General features: G+C 45.5%; 2 protein-coding genes across 2 annotated transcripts; one reads left to right on the forward strand and one right to left on the reverse strand.

The window, feature by feature from the left end:
* Positions 1-3526: 3526 nt before the first annotated feature.
* scpep1 (serine carboxypeptidase 1) lies at positions 3527-11843 on the reverse strand. Its single transcript, XM_041970883.1, has 13 exons — positions 11692-11843; positions 11441-11583; positions 10513-10602; positions 10156-10311; positions 9540-9614; positions 9344-9416; positions 8941-8978; positions 6500-6628; positions 6117-6201; positions 5926-6039; positions 5709-5846; positions 5436-5599; positions 3527-3733 (listed from the first exon to the last, which is right to left on the reverse strand). The coding sequence occupies exons 1-13, from the start codon at positions 11747-11749 to the stop codon at positions 3671-3673; spliced, it is 1326 nt and encodes a 441-aa protein (XP_041826817.1). The 5' UTR covers positions 11750-11843; the 3' UTR covers positions 3527-3670.
* Positions 11844-12760: 917 nt separating this feature from the next.
* On the forward strand, positions 12761-18958 carry coil (coilin p80). Its single transcript, XM_041970785.1, has 7 exons — positions 12761-13045; positions 14998-15898; positions 17784-17873; positions 18122-18169; positions 18258-18327; positions 18516-18604; positions 18724-18958. The coding sequence occupies exons 1-7, from the start codon at positions 12792-12794 to the stop codon at positions 18769-18771; spliced, it is 1500 nt and encodes a 499-aa protein (XP_041826719.1). The 5' UTR covers positions 12761-12791; the 3' UTR covers positions 18772-18958.
* The last annotated feature ends 1367 nt before the right edge of the window (positions 18959-20325 follow it).

A 20325-nucleotide genomic window follows, 5' to 3' on the forward strand; every position in this document is an offset into this window, starting at 1 on the left:
TCATCATCATGATGAAGAGAATAAATGTGGTTCCAGAATGGAGCCCTGAGGGACGCCATGTTTGCAGCAGGTACCAGATATTCCTATACAGCAGTGTCGGACAGAAACAAGACTGAGCTGGTTTATCCGTCTGCGGGTTGGATCCCACTTTAAGGAGAGAAATATGAAAGAAGCTTCACATCCAGACAACAAACTGATGAAAGGGTGAAAAACATTCAACAACTTTACCCAGATTTTTTTGTTTTGATGGAACGCCATCATTCCAAGAGATTTTCCTCTGTCTTGTTGAGGGAGAAAACCGCTTGAAGGTTGGGTTCTTTCAAGACCTCATGTTCCTCAAAATAGTCTGTGGCCTTCAGTTTTTCATGGGTGGAGACACATCCATCATTCCCTAAAATTTGTTGGATTTGTGTTGACCCTTCCTAACTCTTCCCAAACTCTTCCTGCAGGAAAATCAGCATCTTGTACCTGGGACTGTGCCTTATAGTTGTAGGATAGCTGTGGTTCAACCTCTCTTCTAAAAAGCTAAATTTGGACTCTACAGTTCTGTCTTTTCTTTCCAATCTGCTGGAGAAAGCAGCTGTAGATTTTTTTTTTTTTTAGATGGTCATGGTCTCTTATGTTGTGTTTTAAGTTCACTCTTCGTGACTACACCCTCCACCCGAGGCAAAGGTCATCTTTCTTGTGCTTGAACTGACCCCTGTGTGTTGCCATCATTTATCCATTCCCTACAATATGTGGGATTCATGTTCATGTGGATTTAAATTTATGTGGAAATATAAAAAAAATATATTTCTTAAAAAATTGTCCAATCAACCAAAAATTTCAGGACCTCCTAGCAGTACCTCCACGGACCCCCTGGGGGTCACAGACATCTTGTTAAAGACTTCTGTTCTAGATTATTATTAATAATAATAATAATAATAATAATAATGATTATTTATAATAATAATATACATTTTATTTGTGGGCGCCTTTCTTGACACTCAAGGTCTCCTTACAAGATAAAACACAAGCATAACAAATCAATAAATACACTCATAAATTAAAGGATGCATAAAACAATAATAAAAAGCAGTGTGAAATATTAGTGAGTATGCCAGTTTGAACAGATGTGTTTTGAGTTTAGATTTGAACAGTTGTATTTGATCAAAGTTGCAGGGGTCATGAGGGGAGTGAGTTCCAGAGATTAGGAGCAGAGCAGCTGAAAGCTCTGCTCCCCATGGTAACAAGGCGGGCGGGGGGGGAGGACGGTGAGGTGGATGAACAAAGAGGATTTGAGGGAAAGGACTGGTATGGAGACATGGAGGAGATCAGAAAGGTATGGAGGAGCGAGGGTATGGATGGCCTTGTAGGTGAACAGCAGGATTTTGTAGTGGATCCGGTAGATGACGGGGAGCCGTGGAGCTGCTGCAGAACAGGGGTGATGTGATGGGTAGATGGAGTTCTTGTGATGACCTGGGCTGCTGAGTTCTGAACCAGTTATTGGGGAAGACCAAACAGAAGGGAGTTACAGTAATCAAGCGAAAGGTGATAAGACTATGGACAAGTATGGCGGCGGGGTGAGGGAGGGACGGAGGAGGCTGATATTGCGGAGGTGAAAATATGGCAATCCGGTTATGTTATTGATATGTGATGTAAAAGAGAGTGCTGACGAGGATGAAACCCAGACTCTTTAACTGAGGGGAGGAGGAAATAGAAGAATATAAGAAAAAACTGTCAGATTTAGAGAGAGTGGATTTGTTGCCAATTAATAACATTTGTTTTATTTAAGAAAGTTTCACGTGAACCAGGACTAAGGCGATGTCCACATGGCACCGAAGCCAGTTCAGGTGTGAAAACGTGCTAAAGAGAACACTCCAAAGCTAGAGCACAACAACGCATGCGCAGACAAAGGCTCACTGCATGTTGCAAGAAGTTCACATCGGAAGCAGAGAAGAGAATATAGCTGAGGATTCACTGCGAAGCAAAAGAGAAACATTTCTTTGGACTAATGAAGAAGTTGATCTTCTTCAAAAAATGCTTGATTATAAAGCATAAAAAACTTGAGGGAGGATTGGCAAGTGTTCATCACATTGACGTCATATACTCGAGTTGTGCAGCTTCGCTGTACGCACAGTACCGCAGACGGTAGAGGACTCAAACCGATCCACTTTGGTACCCGGCTTCAGACATGATCGGTTTCATGGAGTTAATCCCTGGCTTCGTGGGGATGAAAGGGTGGTTTGCTAAAATACTTTAGTGGTTTTGCTGCAATCCGGCGTCGTGGGGACGGCCCCTTAATCTCTTGAAGATAATCTGTGAGGGAAGATACTGGGAGGGTGGAGTTTGGTTTAGTGGAGAGGTAGAGCTGGGTGTCATCCACATAGCAATGAAAATGTATGTGGTGTTTTTTAGAAGTATAACCGAGAGGGAGGAGGTAGATGAACAACAGGGGACCCAGGACAGAGCCCTGAGGCACACCTGTGGTAACTGGGAGTGACGGGGAGGTAAATGTTTTCAACTGGATGAACCGAGACCTATTATTGAGACCATTGCAATCCATCCATCCATCGTCTGCCGCTTATCTGGAGTCGGGTCGTGGCAGCAGCCACCCAAGCAGGGAAACCCAGACTCGCCTCTCCCCGGCCACATTCACCAGCTCATCCAGGGGGATACCGAGGCGTTCTCAGACCAGCCGGGAGATGTAGTCCGTCCAGCATGTCCTGGGTCTTCCTCGGGGCCTCGTTCCGGTGGGACATGCCCGAAACACCTCACCAGGGAGGTGTCAAGGAGACATTCTGACCAGATGCCCGAGCCATCTCATCTGGCTCCTCTGGATGCGGAGGAGCAGTGACTACTCTGAGCTCCTCCCGGATCACAGAGCTTCTAACCCCATCTCTAAGGGAGAGCCCGGCCACCCAGAGGAGAAAACTCATTTCGGCTGCTTGTATTTGCGATCTTGTTCTTTCAGTCACTACCCAGAGCTCATGGCGATAGGCGACGGCAGGAACGTAGATCGACCGGTAAATCGGGAGCTTCACCACGACAGACCGATGCAGAGTCCGCATCACTGCAGACGCCACACCGAACCACCTGTCGATCTCCTGCTTCATCCTTCCCTTACTTGTGAACAAGACCCCGAGATACGTGAACTCCTCCACTTGGGGCAGGACCTCATTGCAGACCCGGAGAAAGCACTCCACCCTTTTCTGGCTGAGGACCCTGGTCTCGGATTTGGAGGTGCTGATTCTCATCCCAGCCACTTCACGCTCGGCTGCGAATTGTTCCAGTGACAGCTGAAGACCACGGCTCGATGAAGCCAACAGAACCACATCATCTGCAAAGAGCAGAAAATTTCTGCACCTAGAAATTCTGTCCATAAAAGTTATTAACAGAATCGGTGACAAAGGGCAGCCTTGGCATATCCGTTGCTCCTGGCTGAAACAAAGACGGAGTACAGCTTTACTTGTTGCCATCAAAGTGTGGAAATATTTGTCGAGAAGATTCTTCTGATGCTGAACCTCAGAACAAAGCAGACAGCATATTTACAAAAAAACTCATTTTTATTGATTCAGCAGCTGATACAAATTAAGGGTTAGATGATGATCTGAGTTTGGTGAAGCAGAGAAAATCTGTGGAAAGATCATGTGATCACAGTGATTGTCGGCACGCTCCAGCTGCAGCAGCATTAGTGTTGCTGGGTGATCATGTTCAGCATCTGCAGGGCCATGGGTCCCTGGTCAGAGGGGATCTGAGGAAACAACCAGAGACCATCAGGTTCACTTGATGCACCTACTGAAAACACAACAATCTTCACAATGTACATTCTGGTTGCCACCCCCACCACATGACCTCCATCTTTTCCTGTGAGGATCAGGGAGCTGAAATCATCTACCCCAAGGGTTCCCAATGTCATTTCCTCAAGGACCCCCTTCATGTCGCTACCCCCCACCCTGGGCTGAAACAGTGCTCGGTTATGCTTTCATTAGCTAGTTTATGGCTGTGTCCTGTTCTTCCATTAAAACTCAAGTATCAACATATAGTCTTACTTTTTTCTCTAATAAGGACGAATCATCTGCACCGTGGTGTTTCTCAGACAGAACAGAAATAATGCAGGATAAATCCAGGTTACCAGGACAGACGTGAGCTATTCTACTACTACCAGCTCACTGACCTCACTAAACCACAGGACCTGGACCAGGACCGACCTCACTATAACACAGGACCTGGACCAGGACTGACCTCACTATAACACAGGACCTGGACCAGGACTGACCTCACTAAACCACAGGACCTGGACCAGGACTGACCTCACTATAACACAGGACCTGGACCAGGACTGACCTCACTATAACACAGGATCTGGACCAGGACTAAGCTCACTAAACCACAGGACCTGGACCAGGACCGACCTCACTATAACACAGGACCAGGACCGACCTCACCTCACTATAACACAGGACCAGGACCGACCTCACTATAACACAGGACCTGGACCAGGACTGACCTCACTATAACACAGGACCTGGACCAGGACTGACCTCACTAAACCACAGGACCTGGACCAGGACTGACCTCACTATAACACAGGACCTGGACCAGGACTGAACTCACTATAACACAGGACCTGGACCAGGACTGACCTCACTAAACCACAGGACCTGGACCAGGACTGACCTCACTATAACACAGGACCTGGACCAGTACCGACCTCACTATAACACAGGACCTGGACCAGGACCGACCTCACTATAACACAGGACCTGAACCAGGACTAAGCTCACTAAACCACAGGACCTGGACCAGGACCGACCTCACTAAACCACAGGACCTGGACCAGGACTGACCTCACTATAACACAGGACCTGGACCAGTACCGACCTCACTATAACACAGGACCTGGACCAGGACCGACCTCACTATAACACAGGACCTGAACCAGGACTAAGCTCACTAAACCACAGGACCTGGACCAGGACCGACCTCACTAAACCACAGGACCTGGACCAGGACTGACTTCACTATACCACAGGACCTAACCAAGGTAGCTGGACCAGAAGTGATTAGATGATTACACTGAGGCCTAATGAGTAGCTTTTGAATTTTTTTAAATTTCACCTGGTTTCAAACGTTTACTCTGGCTCCAAAAAAACAGTTCCATGTGGACGAAACGTCCAAATGAAAATAAAACTTAGGCGGAGACATCTCAGTTCGTCTTTTTGTGGACATGAACTTCATTTTAACAAGCACACAGGAAAGTCAAAACCTTTATGATCCCTGTGATCTTTGGAGGCACTGGGGGGGTCAGGGACCTCAGGTTGGGAACCACGGATCTAACCCAGCTAGATGACCAGGTGAGATCATCTGACCCAGCTACTCAGTGTTACAGAACCGGCCAGCAGGCCAACAGGAGAAACTCTGAAGTTAATGGTTTTTTCCAGCTGATGTCTTACCATGTGACCGGCTTTGAGGATCCAGTAGAAGCTGAAGTTCTTATAAGTCTTGCAGAAGGCTCCAGTAACACCTGGAGAGGCCGGATCATCCAGGGGGGTCCACCTCAGGTTGTTGAAACCAGGAAGTCCTTCCCACTTCAGCTGTTTGACCCACAGCTCCTGACCTGTGAGGAGAAACAGATCTTTGTGACGAGTTCACCTCCACAGAGACCAAACATCTACTGGATCTACAACATGTTAGGAAGCTCTGACAGTCCTGGTACAGGAAAGTACCCATAGTGTCCACGATGAGGTCCAGCTGTCCATTGTAGACGGTGACGTTGACTCCGGCGGCCAGCAGCTGGTCCACCACATCCACCACAGGCTTCATGAAGTCTCCTGCCATGTTGCTGAAGACGTCCTCAGCCTGACCTGAACATTCACCACAAATAGAAAACGGTCATTTAGGAGGTCAGGTTGTGTCAGTCTGAAGCGTTCTCGGATCAGGTACCTCCCCAGGTGACGTTCTGAGGGATAATGGCCAGCTTCTTCCTGATTGGTCCGTTCATGAGCTGGCTGAGTGACTGTCTGTGGAGAGGTCGGATGTGGCGACGAGCCTGCAGAGCTGGTGGAGGAAGAACGGGTCAGTTAACCAGAGAAACTTCACCAAGCCTGCATCTGTGTGTGGAGGGTGTGGCATACAGATTAAGTCCAGTCCTGCAGAAGAAACCAGTTTTTCGTCCGGTTCCTGGGTCAGGATGTTGTAGAAGTTGACTCCGTTGGTGTTCTGCAGAGAACATTTGGTTTTTGTGACCGAGATAAATGTCTCTGTAACCTTATGCAGAGATCCCCAACCCAGGTCCTCGAGGCCCACAATCCTGCAGGTCTTAGATGTCTCTCTGCTGCAACATGCCTGATTCAAATTAATGGCTCATTAGTAGACTTGTGCAGAGCTTGTCAGAGAGCCGTTTCATTTGAATCAGGTGTGTAGCAGCAGGGAAACATCTACGATCTGCAGAATAATGGGGCTTGAGGACCAGGGTTGGGGACCGCTGCTATAAGGAATCCTTGGCAGCAATACCAACCTGCTCTACCACCGTCTCCGCCACCGACCATAGCTCGGTGGCTTTCAGGAACTGCTGCTGCTCCACAGCCTGCTTCACCTTCTCTGCTGCATTGTTCACATCCGCAAGGCCAAAGTCATCCAGCAGAGACTGCACACAGCGAGTCAGATGGACACTCCATTTATTTAACTTTTATTAAACCAGGAAGTCCCTCCCCGGCCAAGAACGCACACAACACCAGTTAACACATATAAAACTCAGCACACAAGAAAACACTTAAATAAAACCATAAAACACATAAAATCTCCAGAGGAGCATTTACAGACCTCAGTTAAATGAGTTCCTACAAAAGCTTAAAGCAGGGGTATCATAATAATATCATAATAAAATTATTAGTCTGTTAAACAGCAGCAGTCTGGATTAACTCAATATAAATGCCATTGATTGGTATAAAGAAACTTCTCAAATAGAACCCAGTTTACCCAGGATAGTTCTGGAGACTAAAATCCACCAGTGATGTTTTCTCTTAAGGGTCTGATAGGGCCACGAAAGCAGATTATGGAGAACACAATGATGTGTGCTGGGTAGGGAATAAGAAAACTCAGGGACCAATGGTGAAGCATGCATATAAATAATTTTACCACCGTCTAAAACACTGAAATGTTGCCTCTACAACTCTTTTCCTGCAGTAAAGTTAAAACAAGACCTTGTGAGATAATAAAACATAAACCTAATTCTTAGATTGGTTATCAGGTGCTCGATGTTCACTCTGAAAGAGCTGATTGTCTGCCCAGATGCCCGAGTATTTAAACTTTCAATCTTATCCCCAGATAAAGTAACAGAGGATGGGAGGAAAAGCCTCCCTGATCCAAATCCGAGTGGTGTTTTGTTACTGGACTTCTGTGTTCGTCATGGATTGTCCATAATGAACACCTTGTTCAGGCATAAGGGTGTCCACTTGTGCAGTTGGCACCAGGACACTCTAGTTTGATGATCGACTTTGTAGTCGTATCATCAGACTTGCGGCCACATGTCTTGGACACTTGAAGAGAGAGGCGGAGCTGTCAACTGATCACCACCTGGTGGCGAGTTGGCTCAGATGGTGAGGGAGGATGCCGGTCAGGCCTTACAGACCCAAACATGTTGTGAGGGTCTGCTGGAGACGTCTCGGGGAGTCCCGTCAGAAAGAGTTTCAACTCCCACGTCCAGCAAAGGCTGGGGGACACTGAGTCTGAATGGGCTGTGTTCTGTGCCTCTATTGTTGAGGCAGCCAACCGGAGCTGGGGCCATAAGGTAGTCGGTGCCTATCATGGTGGAAGTCCCCAAGCTCGTTTGTGGACACCAGCAGTAAAGCATGTCATCAAGCTGAAGAAAGAGTCCTATTGGGCCTTTTTGGCCTGTGGGAATCTGGAGGCAGCTGAAGGGTATCAACAGGCTAAGCAGAACGTGGCTTCGGTGGTCACTAAGACAAAAACTCAGGCATGGGAGGAGTTTGAAGAGGCGATGGGAGAATGACTTCCAGACGGCTTCGAGTAGATTCTGGTCCACCATCTGGTGGCTACAGATGAGGAAGCAGTGCTCCATCAACACTAGGGATGGGAGGCTGCTGACCTTGACTCAGGATGTTGTGAGGCGGTGGAGGGAATACTTCGAAGACGTCCTTAATCCCACTGTTATGACTTCCAATGAGGAAGCAGTCTGGGGACCCTGGCATCAGCTCTCCTATGCTCTCTTAAGTTCCTCGGTGGCAGGGCCCCAGGGGTGGATGAGGTCCGCCCAGAGTTCCTTCAGGCTCTGGATGCTGTAGGGCTGTCTTGGCTGACACACCTTTGCAGCATCGCGTGGACAAAGTTCCCCTGGACTGGCAGACTGGGGTGGTGGTCCCCCTCTTTAAAAAGGAGGACCAGAGGGTGTGCTCCAACTACAGGGGGATCACACTCCTCAGCCTCCCTGGTAAGGTTATTCAGGGGTGCTGGAGAGGAGGGTCCATCGAATAGTTGAATCTCTGATTGCCCTTTCACCTTGACGCAGATGATCAATAATTACACTAAGGCAGGAAGCAGCTGAGTAGAGGATGGTGTTGTCTGCATACAAGTGTACTTTAGCTAAGTGGATGTCAAGCCATCCATCCAGTCATTTTCTATACCACTTTTTTCAACTCAGGGTTGCGGGGAAGCTGAAGTCTATCCCAGCAGTTACCAGCTAAGATGCAGGGTACACCTGGACAGGTCACTAGTCCATCGCAGAGCTGGATGTCAATCCCAACATTATTAATAAAGATAGATAAGACTGGGGCCATAACAGAAACCTTGTGGAACTACCTTAGAGATCTTCAAAATGTGATATTCCTCCACCAGTATAAACACATGGATTTCTGTCTGCAGACTAGTTCCTGAACCAGTCCAGTCCTCAACACACCAGCTCCCCCCCAGCAGCTTCAAACAGTTGGCTTCCTTACTTACAGTGGTGTACAGGTACGGTCCCCAGGTCATCACCGAGTCTGGGAGGAGAGACAAGAGTCAAGATTCACCAACAGGAAGCTTAGTTACAGAATCAGAATCAGCAATACTTTATTAATCCCTTTGGAATTCCTCAGGGAAATTTGTGTTTCAAGTACAACCCGTCCAAGACTAGACAGCTAATGATGTGTTTTAAAATTTATCCAAGAGATAAGAGAATCTCAAGTCATTTATAGCACCACCTGGGATTAACTCAGGTTCATTCAGACTTCATTCCACCTTCTTCTGTTTTTCTAGGTGATCCACTAACAGACATACACAGACCAGCTCATCGGGATATGAAGTCCAAAGTTTAAACATGGGATTGGTTCAGATAAAAATGGAGGACAAATGAGCTGATACCAACCCAGAGGAGAAATCCAAGAGTCCCCCAGTGCCACGCCAGCAAAGTTGCATTTTAGCCATCCTTTGGCTATGGCCTGACAACAAACAACCAAACAAACAGATTGGATATGAAGCTTTTATAAAGTTTCATTTCACACAGAAAACAACAAACTGATGTAGCAACTACTAGACCTTAATCTCAACAGCAGGTTACTCACTTTGGTGAGCTCCAAGGAGATGACAGCTGCCATCTTGCCTCCATACGACTCAGAGAAGATGTAGAAGGGGATCCTCTGTGAAGATAAACCGTCAAGTCAGTTCTTTTATTCTGAAAGGATGTTCTTCTCTAAACAACCATCAGTATGTAAACCTGTTCCTCCTCATAAAACCAGCATGTGTTCATCAGCTCTCGCTCTGAGTATCAGTCACTCTGATTTCTCAAACGTTCAACAGGTGAGATGTCAGCCCAAGATGTCAGCAGACTTCAGGTGTGAGGTCAGTTGACTTCAGGTGAGAGGTCAGCAGACATCAGGTGTGAGGTCAGCAGACTTCAGGTGAGAGCTCAGCTGACTTCAGGTCAGAGGTCAGAAGACTTCAGGTGAGAGGTCAGCAGACTTCAGGTGAGAGGTCAGCAGACTTCAGGTGGGAGGTCAGCAGACTTCAGGTGTGACATCAGCAGACTTCAGGTGTGACATCAGCAAACTTCAGGTTAGAGCTCAGCAGACTTCAGGTGAGAGGTCAGCAGACTTCAGGTGAGAGCTCAGCTGACTTCAGGTGTGACATCAGCAAACTTCAGGTGAGAGCTCAGCTGACTTCAGGTGTGAGGTGACCAACCTGGAATTCAGGTTTCTGTGTGAAGAAGCGTCTGAGCAGCAGCAGCATGTCTGAGGCCACCGTGGCCACGTCTGTGGCAAAGCCATCATCTCTGTCGGTGTAGCTGAAACCGGTTCCCACTGGATTGTCCACGAATAACACACTGGCGGATTGGACCTGAAGGACACACACACATATCAGACAGTCTCTGAGTCCAGACAACATTCCCATTCTGGGATTTATCACCCGATATATGAGATATTCCAGGATTTTATAGGACTGGAGTTAATTATTCAGCTGAAAGCCAACATCACGCACAAATGTGGTATGATCCCATACTGCTGACATCACTCAGCTGAACCAAATGACTTTACTTACCCAGGTGGTCTTCCTGGCCTGGAGATCCCTGTCCAACGGTCCGATCTCCTCAAAGTTCCCAAAGCCACTTCCTGATCCTCCTGGTCCCCCCTTCAAGAACAAAGTCATTAGATTCAGTTCAAAGCAGCTTCACATTTACAGAGATTACAACCTATCCAACCATTGGTTATCTGACCACCGGTTATCCAACCACCGGTTATCCAACCGCTGGTTATCCAACCACCGGTTATCCAACCACCGGTTATCCAACCGCCGGTTATCCAACCACCGGTTATCCAACCACCAGTTATCCATCATCAGTTATACAAACTGATGACACGTTGCATATTATATTTTATTACAGATACTATATTACAAATATGTTTAATTTTAGAAATGTAAATAAATGTGATATTAATTTATAGTTTAATTATTATCATTGAAAAATAAATTTTAATCTTATTCCTATTTGATTAACTCAGTATATCTTATTGTAATCTTATAGCATTTCTTCATAAGTATTTATGAGCATGTGTTTGATTCATATTTCATCTTGCAATAAAGTTAATAATGCAGACGGAGGCCTATCAGGGACAAAAAGTTTTGGTATTGATAAAGAAGTGTCATAACCCGATGGTATTACATCAAAAGGAAAAAAGTTGGCGCCGTCCATCCCTATGGATGGATGGATGGATGCTGCTCTGATGGCAGAAATAGAAACAACATGTTATTCGTCACACCAGTCATGTATTTTAAAATGTCTAGGGGGAAAAAAGGAAAGAAAAAGGGAAATAAAGTCTGAAACTACAGTCTGTTTCATGGTGACAGACAGACAGACAGACTGACTCAACAGAACCCAGACAGAACCACAGTCTCTGCTGACTGGGTCTAATGGTGAATGAAGGACCTCTGGAGTCGGACAGACCAGGTTCAGGTTTATAACTGGTACCTGGAGCCACATGACCAGCGGCAGGTCGGCGTAGGTAGCGGACGGACTGTCAGCATAATACAGCCACCAGAACATGTGGGCCCCGTCCCTCACTTCCACGTAGTCCCACGCTTCTTTCCCCTCCGCCAGGACCCCGGAGAGCCCTGAACGCAACGCAGACACATGACCAGGAACAACGACACTTTCGATTTCCAATTAAATCCAGGAATCCAGAAAATATTTAACTTTTTATCCAGAAACGAACTCCCTACCTTTACTGACGAAAACTGCCAGAAGAAACAGACCGAAGACAGACTGGAACCGAACCATTGTTGATGGAAGACTCTGGTCTGAATTGATTTCGGCAACTGATCACGTGAACACACCCGGAATCACGTGGCCGCACCCTGGCTCAGCTGACCGAAGCGGGGGTTCCCGACCAAGAGTCACAAAGCAAACAAACTATTATCGAAATAAGGGGAGTACTCAGAGTTTAAAGTCTTTTATTGTATATATGTTATATATTGTATATTAATTGGATAAAATTATTTCTTAAAAAAAAAGATTTTATATTAAATATTTCCCAAATCATCTGTTAAATGACCGGACCATCTTACTGCAAAGCTCTTAACGGTCGTAAATGTGGAAAAACTAGCTGTAAAATAATAATTATGTTGGAGTTCGCTACAAACATATAAATAAACATACATAAATAAATAAATGAATCCCAATGAAATCAAGAGATGCCGCTTCTGGAAATGGTTCTGTTTGAAAAACTGGTCAATAAAGTTACTAAAACAAAAGAACAAATAACTGGTGAATATGAACGATAAACTGTTTATGTAGCAGTTTAAAATAAATTATTTTACCACCATAAGACTCCAGACTAGTCCCCAGAACCAGATCAGTCCCCAGAACCAGATCAGACCCCAGAACCAAAACAACATCAGTCCTCAGAACCAGATCAGTCCCTGGAACCAGCTCAGTACCCACAACAGAACCAGATTAGTCCCCAGAACCAGAACAGTCCTCAGAACCAGATCAGCCCTGGAAAAAGAACCAGAACCAGATCAGTCCTCAGAACCAGATCAGTTCCAAGAATCACAACTTCTGGGTCCGTTGAGTCAGCTTGAAACCAGAACCAGTCTCTGGTTCTGGTTTCTGCTGATGACAGAACTCAGAGCTGAACTGGAAGCCTGTGGTGTACAGCATTACATTTACCCTATTTGTTTATTTAAAGTCAGGTAATAACTTTAACTTTGCCCTTGAACACAGAACCTCCAGACCACCAGGGGTCCGTATTGTAAAACCGGAAGCGTCCAAGCGGAAGTGTTGTCTTTGAGCTCGGAGGGAGATCACGTGGGTCTTCAACATGGCCGCTTCCAGCAGCAGCAGCTTCATCCGCCTGCGGCTGCTCTTCGACTATCCTCCGCCGACCACCACCGGCTGCAGGATGTGCTGGCTGCTCGTGGACCTGAGCGCGTGCCGCGTGGTGGCGGATCTGGAGAGCATGATCAGGGAGAAGTTTGGGTTCAGCCGCAGGAGCGTCTTCCATCTGTTCGTAGAAGACTGCTACCTGCCGCACACAGAGAGCATCTACGTGGTGCGCGACAACGACAGTGTCAGGTGCGCGTGCGTCGCTAGTAGAACAGAAACGGGTCATTACAGACTTCTGACCAAAAACTGTCCCGTAGAAAATCAGCAGATTTCCTTTTCTGACTGCACGTGATGTGTAAATGTGCAAAGAGCACCGGTATAAAGTTTGCACACCTTCCCGCAAACATCAGTGGTTTTTCAGAAAATGACGCCAAAACACGGGAAACTAAATATAATAAATCTAATATTTAGATGTATTATTTACTAAAGCTAAATAATAAGATGGAATGAACGCGAACAGAAAGACTTACATGTCCATCTGTACACAGATATGTACAAAAACTTGATCCAAAGTTATGTTCAGTAAATCAGAAACGGTTTGTTTTAATCAGCTTTTTATTTTTAAGTTATCAGCTGTCCATCTGGTTTATGAAAAGACATTTTACCCTGGAGGAGGAGTAGGCCTACACTGTTAAGGCATGATATAATAATGTTATCTTACCTGTGAGCAGGGGCGCACATTTTCTGAGGGGTGTGCAGACACATCTTTTAAACTTCAAATTACCTAATAAAAATTCGTAAAACCAAAATAGAAATATAATTACTAGAACATCAGTTAAAGGTCGGTTGTGGCACAAATTGATGATCAAATGTCCTGCAGTACAAAAATTGAACTTTGTGTTGCATTTAGCATGAAAAGGAATTTATAAATAAATATTGTAAAATATAAACTTGAATTTGAAAATGGTAAAGTCTTAATTTCATATGCACTTACAGGAAATAGAACCGTTAAATGATTGTATTTGTCTTTATATAACACTGATTTTTAAGTAATTATTGCATACAGAGTTCATGACGGCTCTTCCATCCGCTGCATCCACACGTCAACAAACAGTTGCCATGGAAATGTGCTGCACATCATCATTGTTGTACAGAAAACTGCCACTCGCAGAAAAACAAAAACAAAACTAAACTGTGTGATTCAAAGATTTTGTTCTTTTGTTAGACGAATTTTGGAAAATTAAATGAGGTGCTGAGAATATTATTCAGATAAATAACGGACTGCAGGGTGAATGGAAAGTGCTGCAACAGAAAATCATCGCGATTAAATATGTAAACCAGGACTGATCAGATTTCCCATGAATAATTTGATGTCGACTGATCTTTCAAAAGAAAAAAACAGAGACACCACGTCTGCTCAACGAGTCACTTCAACCTAAAAGTGCAGCTGAAGAGGAGAACCGCAGAGTAACTGGGTCTAAACCTGCCAGGTCCCAAAGTCTGTTATCATGGTAACCGACTCAGAGTCCAGCTGAACTCATTCTGTGAAATGGAAAACTCAGTTTCCTTTAACTCTCTGCGTGAAATAACTCAAAAGTTTTGACTAAGCCCGCTTTCTGGAATTAGGCCCCAGTACACAGTTGCAAGACAACAGAAACCTGTCATTTTACAAAAGCTAACTAGCCGAAGCTAACCAGATATTTACAAGTGTCCACACACAGAAGCTCGAGCTACACGTGACATAATTTACCTGCTGTCTTACAACCACTTAGAGAAATTGATTAAAAATTGTGTTAATGCAGCCTGTACTGCCCCCCAGTGGTGACTCTACACAGCTGCTTCAGACCAGTTCATGGAAACCAGTTGGACCTGTTGAGACTGATCTCTTTCGTCTGATTGTACTTCCTTGTCTTATCTGTGACCAGAAACTGATCTGAAAGATGTTTAAATAATTTAAAAGCACCTGGAGGATGAGAGGAGTCTGCTGGAGGAGCTAGAAAAGAAGATTCCTCTGCAGAAGAACCTTTCAGCATGTGAAGGAGCGTGACTGAAAACAGATTTCCAAATAATATGAGTGAAATGAGGCCGTCCAGCGGAAGGCTGCAGGCAAACCTCTACTCACGTCTCTAGCTGGACGGCAGGAGAAGATGAAACCTTATTGTCTGTTTCCGGTCTTTGATTTAAAGGTGTTTTGTTTGCAGGGTGAAGGTGGAGTGTGTGGCCCAGGTGAACGGACTCGACAGCAGTCAAGATACAACCAAGTGCAAAAAGAGATGCAGAGACTCTGGGGAGGATGGACAGGGAGACGATGGTGCGAGGGCGAAGAAGAAGCAGAGGAAGAAGAAGGAAAGATGTGAGGAGAGAATGTCAGAGAGTTCCAAGCAGGTTGCAGCTGCTGACGAGGAAAAGAGGATGAAAAGAAAGAAGAAGAAAAAGATGGCAGAGAACAGCTGTGCTGCTGCTCCCAAACCAACTGCTGCTCCACCAGAACTCCCAGTTAAAGTTAGCCTACCAGGTAAAATCCCCAAGAAACCCCAAGAAGCCCCAAGTAAATCACAGAAACCCGCCTCCAGCAGCAGCAGCAGCAGCAGCAGCGATGAGGATGGAGCTCCTACGAAAACCCCCTGCTCCACTCCTGCTGCTCCTAAACCAGGTTCCAGCTCAAAACCCACCCAGAAAATCCCCGCCTCCTCATCTTCTACTGACTCCTCCTCAGATGAGACTCTCACTGTTAAAATCCCACCAAAAACCAGACCTCCAGCCCCCCTCGCCACCACCTCCCCAAAGTCTCAGCAGGCTCCTTCAGGTGGAAAGAACCAGTCTGTAAACTGGACCAAGAACCAGTCTGCCAGTGTGGGTGAGCTTCCATGCGACAAAGTGATAGAACCTCAGAATTCAGACAGCGAAGAGGAGATCCAGCTGGTCATCCGACGTCCACTGCAGCCCGCCCGAGGCCGCGGCGCGGGACGAGGCTGGCGTGGTGGTCCTGCAGAGCGGGGGAGGTCTGTCAGGGGTCAGAGATGCTTCGGGTCCAGCTGTGATGGTGACATGGAGCCGTCCTACAGGACAGACTCCCTGACAAACAAGTCCATGGTCCTTCAGGTGTGTCTGCAGGTCCCGTCAACGCTGATGCAGCTTATGATGACAACATGTTCCCCAGAGTTAAGCTACTGAACAAACCAGAATTCAGTTATTTTCCATCAGGACATATTTTATTCCCAGTAGAACATAAACAAAACATCAGATCATGAAACAGAAATTTTACCATGTGATGGAAAATATGAGCTTATAGTGAATCTGATGGCAGCAACACGTCTGGAAAAAGTAGTTCCAGGGTGATGTTCAGCACGGTGTAAAAAGTAGTTCCAGGGTTATGTTCAGCACAGTAAAAAGTAGTTCCAGGGTGATGTTCGGCACGGTGTAAAAAGTAGTTTCAGGGTGATGTTCGGCACAGTGTAAAAAGTAGTTTCAGGGTGATGTTCGGCACAGTGTAAAAAGTAGTTTCAGGGTGATGTTCGGCACAGTGTAAAAAGTAGTTCCAGGGTTATGTTCAGCACAGTAAAAAGTAGTTCCAGGGTGATGTTCGGCACGGTGTAAAAAGTAGTTCCAGGGTGATGTTCGGCACGGTGTAAAAAGTAGTTTCAGGGTGATGTTCGGCACAGTGTAAAAAGTAGTTTCAGGGTGATGTTCGGCACAGTGTAAAAAGTAGTTCCAGGGTTATGTTCAGCACAGTAAAAAGTAGTTCCAGGGTGATGTTCGGCTCGGTGTAAAAAGTAGTTTCAGGGTGATGTTCGGCACGGTGTAAAAAGTAGTTCCAGGATGTGGTTCAGCATCGTCTTGCTGAAATCTGCAAGGCCTTCCCTGAAAGAGACGTTGTCTGGATGGGAGCAGATGTTGCTCTAAAGCCTCCATGTACTTTTCTGCATTGATGGAGCTTCACAGATGTGGAAGTTGCCCACGCCATAGGCACTAATGCAGCCCCATCCCATCAGAGATGCAGCTTTTCACCTGTCCACTGATAACAAGCTGGATGCTCCCTCTCCTCTTTAGTCTGCAGGACACGCCGTCCATGCTTTACACAAACTAGTTCACATCTTCATCCAGGTTTCCACTTTGCTTCAGACCATTTTAAATGAGCTTTGGTCCAGAGAAGAAGGTGCTAGTTCTGGATCCTGTTCACATCTGGCTTCTTCTTTGCATGATGGAGCTTTAACTTGCATTTGTGGGTTTCAGGGTGAACTGTGTTCACAGACAGTGGTTTCTGGAAGTCTTCCTGAGTCCATGCAGTGGTTTCCAGTAGTGACTCATGTCTGCTTTTAATGCAAGAGATCACCAGCATCCAGCCTTGTCCCATGCATACAGAGATTCCTTCTGAATCTCTGAATCTTCTGATCATATTCTAGACTGTAGATGATGGATCTTCAAAGTCTGAGAAACATTTTTCTGAAATTGTTCCACAGTTTCCAGTTTGTCTCAGATTGGTGAACCTCTGTCCATCTTTCCACCTGAGAGACTCTGCCTCTCTGAAATGCTCCTTTTATACCCAGTCATGTTACTGACCTGTTGCCAGTTAACCTGATTAGTTATCAAATGCTCCTCCAGGTGTTTCTGGTTTGTACCAGTTACTTTTCCAGCCTTTAGTTGCTCCTGTTCCAACTTTTTCCAGACGTGTTGCTGCATCAGATTCACTATCAGCTCATATTTTCATCACATGGTGAAAAGTCTCAGTGATATCATCTGATGCGTTGTTGACCTTCTACTGGGAATAAAAAATGACTCGATGGAATCCGAAATCTGCTCTTCTTCAACTTGTAAAACTACGGAGAACCAAAAGTGACAAAAGATTAAATACAGAAGTATAAAAATGTCTTAATAAACTAATTTATATGCCAAACATACAAAAGCATATTTTAAAATAAGCGTTTTTATGAAGTAATTAGTAAAATGTGGCATATATTGGTTTTATTTGCTGCTTGTGTCTCTGCAGAACGGAGGCGATGGCGCTCCGAAGCAAGACTACAGCTCCCTGCCGCTGTTAGCTGCCCCCCCACCAGTGGGCCAGAAGATCGCCTTCAAGGTCAGTCTGGTGCAACCGGTCCCAAACTATCTGATCCAATATCTGCATCCTGCCTCCGCAATTCCATCTGGAACTTTTCAAGCTTTAAATGGCGTCCAGCTGAGAAAAAGTCGCCGTTATCTCGCTAGCTGGTAACTCCGGATACTTTCAGCTCATAGGCTGAAGATCACTGATAGAAATTAATCAGACTTAATGAACCGAATGATTATTATAAGCTCCGTTTTCTGATCAGATTCCATGGTTTACAGCTGCTGGAGCTCACAGAGAACTACACCCCAGAAGTATCTGACTATAAGGTGAGTGGACTCGTGTTGGAAGAAGCCTTCTGAGGCGGAAGCTGCCAGCTCTGAATCCTGGTGCTCACCAGTCAGGTTTCTGTTTCAGGAGGGAAAAATCTTGAGCTTTGATCCAACCTCCAAACAGATAGAGCTGGAGCTCCTCAGCACCTCTCAGGGTAGGAACCATTTCAGTTTTGGATCCAGTTTTGGTTTGAACATAGATACCTGGATACAAGATCTTCTGATTCAACCAGTCAGAAGTCTGGAATGATTCCAGCCTGTCTGGACTCATGATGCTGCAGACATGATGATCCAGTTTTAGTCGCTTATGTCTGGGATTCTCTACTCCCCGTTTCTCCGACAGCTCCTGTAGAACCCGGTAAGTTTGACCTGGTCTATCAGAACCCAGACGGCTCAGAGAGGGTGGAGTACGCGGTGTCCAGAGGATGCTGGGTAAGCTGCTGAACTTCCCTCCTGTATCTGTGCAGTTTGTTGGTGTGTGTGGGTTTAACAATGCTGGCTGCTTGTGTTTGAGCCTCGACGGTGGAATAGCATCTTCATTTCCTCCCCAGGTGACGGAGCGGTGGGAGTCTCTGCTGGAACCACGACTTATCCTTTAAATCCACCCTGGGTGTTTTACATCCAGCTTGGTTGGAGTCAGAGAACATGAACTTTATCTGGGGGTCCATGAACTGAAGGTCACCTCTCAGACCTGGACCAGGACCTGATGCTTTTATTGTTTGTGGTCATGTGACCATGAGTAGTTTTTATTTTCAGTGTTTTTTTTAATAAAATCTTCTGTCTTGAGCTTCTTCCTGATGTGTCATAAAGTTAAATCCTGGATCAGGACTTCCACCAACAGTTTGATCCAGTTTCCTCAGATGAATGATTTTGGCTCCGTCTCAGAGTTTTTTCATTATTAATATAGTTATTTATCACTGTCTTTATTAATACCACATTAGACTGATGGGTCTTTTTTCTGTGTTATTTTCTATTATTTCTTTTAGTTCTTCTACAATATATATATATATTCCCTTAAGAAGTGCAGGCTGACATCCAGTGACTGGTTCCATGGTGAAAACTGAGACTGGGATGAAACAAACTCCTACAGGCCTGCAGTCCAGCAAGGCCTAAAAAAAACCATCAGTGAGACATGAAGAAGGTTGACAAAGACCACGGGAACTGGACTGTAGAAGACTGGAGTCCAACATCTAGTTGACCTGGAGAGGTCTACAGCCCTCTCACACCAGCCACATATGAGGTTCTAGAAAAACTAGACTATGTTCCCCAACTCAGAGGACCAGTATCTCCAGCAGGACGATGCCCCAGGCCGCACAGCCAGGAGAACTGACTTCTGGGTGGACGACCACCACATCGAGAGCCCGTCATGGCCAGCTCCATCTCCAGACCTGAACCCTGCTGAAAACCTCTTGGAAAGAAAGATGTTCACCAACCATCCAGCAAAGCTGCGCTGCGGACAGAGTAGGAAGTTCCCCAGCTGGAGGAGAGCAACCAAAACCCTGGAAAGCTGGACTCTCCCACCAAACACTGATTTCTGAATGTACTTCAATCCGACCTGGGAAGGGAAGAGAGAACTTGTTTGGTTCTGCAAACACTGACTGCACCATTCTGTTAAAAGTCATTTCCTTGAAGAAATGAAGAAAAATAAGATAAAAAAATTAGGCAAAGCTGTTCAGTTCACCAGTACTGGCACCTGTAAACAATAACACCTGAGAAACTTGTTTTCTCTCTGGGAGCTTCAGGTAGTGAAGCCAGCAGAGACCATCAAAATTGGTCCTCACCCTGTGTCCAATACTCCGAATCCTCTATTCCTTCAGCTGTCACACTTTTAGACTCTGGTCGTCATTTTAAATGACATTTATTCTGTCAGGCTTAATGCTTCAGTATTTATCGTTTCATTTCATATATTTAATGTATTTATTGTCGTCTTCCAACGACTTAATTTGATTTGTGTCTGACACAATGTTGACATGAATCTGTAGGATGTTTTCTGAAAATTATTTTTCCCTAACCCCTCTCTCTCTCTCTCTCTCTCTCTCTCTCTCAAATATATATATATATATATATATATATATATATATATATATATATATATATATATATATAGAAACACTGCTCAAAAAAATAAAGGGAACACTTAAACAACACAATGT

The sequence above is a fragment of the Melanotaenia boesemani genome, chromosome 2, assembly GCF_017639745.1.
Source record: "Melanotaenia boesemani isolate fMelBoe1 chromosome 2, fMelBoe1.pri, whole genome shotgun sequence".
Classification (NCBI taxonomy): domain Eukaryota; kingdom Metazoa; phylum Chordata; class Actinopteri; order Atheriniformes; family Melanotaeniidae; genus Melanotaenia; species Melanotaenia boesemani.

Excerpts from the sequence above, each read along its gene's own strand:
- scpep1 (XM_041970883.1), bottom strand. The coding sequence starts at position 11,749 with ATGGTTCGGTTCCAGTCTGTCTTCGGTCTGTTTCTTCTGGCAGTTTTC. Across the intron at positions 9,615-10,155 it reads CACAGAAACCTGAATTCCAG|AGGATCCCCTTCTACATCTT; the intron begins GTTGGTCACCTC and ends TTATCTTCACAG. Across the intron at positions 8,979-9,343 it reads CTCTTGGATTTCTCCTCTGG|ACTCGGTGATGACCTGGGGA; the intron begins GTTGGTATCAGC and ends CTCTCCTCCCAG.
- coil (XM_041970785.1), top strand. The coding sequence starts at position 12,792 with ATGGCCGCTTCCAGCAGCAGCAGCTTCATCCGCCTGCGGCTGCTCTTC. Across the intron at positions 13,046-14,997 it reads CGCGACAACGACAGTGTCAG|GGTGAAGGTGGAGTGTGTGG; the intron begins GTGCGCGTGCGT and ends TTTTGTTTGCAG. Across the intron at positions 15,899-17,783 it reads ACAAGTCCATGGTCCTTCAG|AACGGAGGCGATGGCGCTCC; the intron begins GTGTGTCTGCAG and ends GTGTCTCTGCAG.